General features: G+C 40.2%; 1 protein-coding gene across 1 annotated transcript in view; it reads left to right on the forward strand.

Annotated features, from left to right (window-relative positions):
* The first annotated feature begins 968 nt into the window (after positions 1 to 968).
* EXOSC9 (exosome component 9) overlaps positions 969 to 2,489 on the forward strand; it is a 15,016-nt gene continuing 13,495 nt past the window's right edge. Inside the window, exons 1-3 of the mRNA XM_017497602.2 lie at positions 969 to 1,160; positions 1,480 to 1,574; positions 2,300 to 2,449. Of these exons, the coding sequence (XP_017353091.1) occupies positions 1,095 to 1,160; positions 1,480 to 1,574; positions 2,300 to 2,449 (311 nt within the window). The 5' untranslated portion in view covers positions 969 to 1,094. The remainder of the gene's footprint in view (positions 1,161 to 1,479; positions 1,575 to 2,299; positions 2,450 to 2,489) is intronic.

Genomic DNA, 2,489 nt, shown 5'->3' on the forward strand with positions numbered 1-2,489 from the left:
AAAAAAAAAAAAAAAATTGTGTGAGAAGCTACCAAAGAAGCCTAAGAGCCTGTGTAGGAGTTACAGTGCCTACCACCCTCTAAAGCAAAAGGAAACAAAATAATAATATGCAAACACTTAAAATAGTGCTTACTCCATGCCAGGCACTGTTCTAAGCATTATATGTATATGTATATATATATATATAAATTCATTCTTATCCCTCATAATACATAGGTTTCTCATTCGCATTCCCCCGGCTTTTTTTTTGTTTTTTTTGCAGGTAAGTAATGTGAAGCACATAGCTCAACTTGCCCAGGGTTATAGTAGTTAACAACAGACTTACAATTTGAACCCTGGCAGTGAACACTTTTTAAAACTGTTATTTGATACTGCCTCTCCAAAAAAGCTGAGTGGTTGGCAGCATGGCCCCGCTAAGGTTTCTCTGTGACCGTAAAAATAAGTCTACGTTTATTATATAATAAATAAGCGAATAATAAACGTATACTTAGTTTTGTCCACAGTAGCAGTAACGCCATTAGTTATTACATGCCAACGTTCTCTATTGTCGTCAGCTTTTCAGATCCCACAAGATTTCACCTTTGGCCGCAATAACATCCCATTTCACCATGTCAACTTTCTCCCCCATCCCGTATACCCCCTCATTCCAGTGTTTGTTCATTTAATCTGCTCCGAACCCTGCATCTGCGGCTTTCTAGGAGCCAATGTTAACTCATCTGTGAAATAGCAATAGTATCTGTCTAGTCTCCACCCCAAGAGAGGACTGAGCGAAGGGTGGAGTGTGACAGCGGTCTACTGATATTAATTTCTATCACTCTGATGGTTATTGTAAGTATCCTTTTCTCCTCCGCATTTTATGAGAAAAGAAACGCAACTTCACGTTCGCAAACAGCCACCATAAAGCCGCATTGGCTTGCCCTAGTCACTTAGAGTCTGCGCAGTAGCGAAGGCCAGAGCCCTTGCTTTCTCATTTTCCTCCGCCGCGCTTCGATGACGTAAATTTTCTGCGGCGCGGGACCAGCAGCGGCGCCTCAGGAGTTAGGTTCCGTTTTCGTCTGGAATTTTGGTGCCGGTGTGGCCCGTGACCCAACACCATGAAGGAAACGCCACTTTCAAACTGCGAGCGCCGCTTCCTACTCCGTGCCATCGAAGAGAGGAAGGTATGGTTTGGTCCCTGCGGAATTGCGCGCTGCTTGGGCGCCAAGGTGTGAACTCATAACCTGGCCCGCCTCGGCCGAGGGAGCAGCTAGGGGAGCGACCGGTTCGTGCACCCCAACCCTCAGGCTTTATTATTATTTTTTGGACAGGTTCTTCTCAAGGCTCCAGTCACCCTAGCAGTTGCCTATGCCGTAGTTTCCGCTTTCCTATATGGGCGGGGTGGTTAGGATTCCACTTTCCTCCAAGTGCTTAGCCCAGGGCCAGAAAAAGTAATTAAGAAATATTTGTTGAAGGAATAAATGAATGAACTTGTGCTTACAGCGGCTGGATGGCAGACAAACCTATGATTATAGGAACATCAGGATCTCATTTGGAACCGATTATGGATGCTGCATTGTGGAACTTGGAAAAACAAGGTAACAGGATTTAAATAAGGTATACATTCAAAAGGGAGAAGTTTGAAAAAAGACCTGTTGACTCGGTTGTTTATAAACCAACTAAGCCTGGACGGTATTCTTTGTTTAGCTGACAAAAATAAGTATTTTGGTTTTGTGGTCACTATTGAAATTTTTAATCATAAACATATTTTCTGCCACGTATTACATAGTTCTTTCTGACTTCTATAAATCGTATAGACAACCAGTAGTCATCACACTGAATTTGTTTCTCATACTAGTATAGAGATCTTGAGCGTCGTGTCATTAAGTATACATCCTGCTTTCCTCTTTTTCCTGAGTGACATGAAAATTAGGTTTTCTGATATTCATTTTAAAGTTGTGAGACTATTTGGTCAGTTAATAGTGGTGAACCGTGCCATGTGAAAACCCTTAAGATATCTCAAGTTTTCATGCCATCTTGTATCAATAAATACTTGCTTTAGAGGTAAAGGTCATTGATTTTTAAAACAATCTGTGGAATAGTAAACATTGTAATAAGATTTTTTTCTGTTGTGTTTTTAGGTGTACCAATTTATGTTTTATTTCTGTGTATATTATACTTTACATATAATTTTTATCTCCCATGATATATTTGGCTGAGTATGATATTACTCAGAGTAAGATTGAAACCCATTATCTGTTTCAGATTTTTTTTTTGGAAGGAAGATCTATTTAGTTAATACTTTGTATCTTTATCTTTTCAGAGTTCTTGGACAGGTTTCCTGTGAACTTGTGGCTCCAAAACTCAATAGGGCAACAGAAGGTATTCTTTTTTTTAACCTTGAACTCTCTCAGATGGCTGCTCCAGCTTTTGAACCTGGCAGGTACTTAAATCTTTTTCTTAAGCTACTTTAGTCATAGGAGAACCTCACAGCAGTCAGCTTTTTTTTTTTT

This window comes from Cebus imitator, unplaced genomic scaffold (genome assembly GCF_001604975.1).
Source record: "Cebus imitator isolate Cc_AM_T3 unplaced genomic scaffold, Cebus_imitator-1.0 Scaffold233, whole genome shotgun sequence".
Lineage (NCBI taxonomy): Eukaryota > Metazoa > Chordata > Mammalia > Primates > Cebidae > Cebus > Cebus imitator.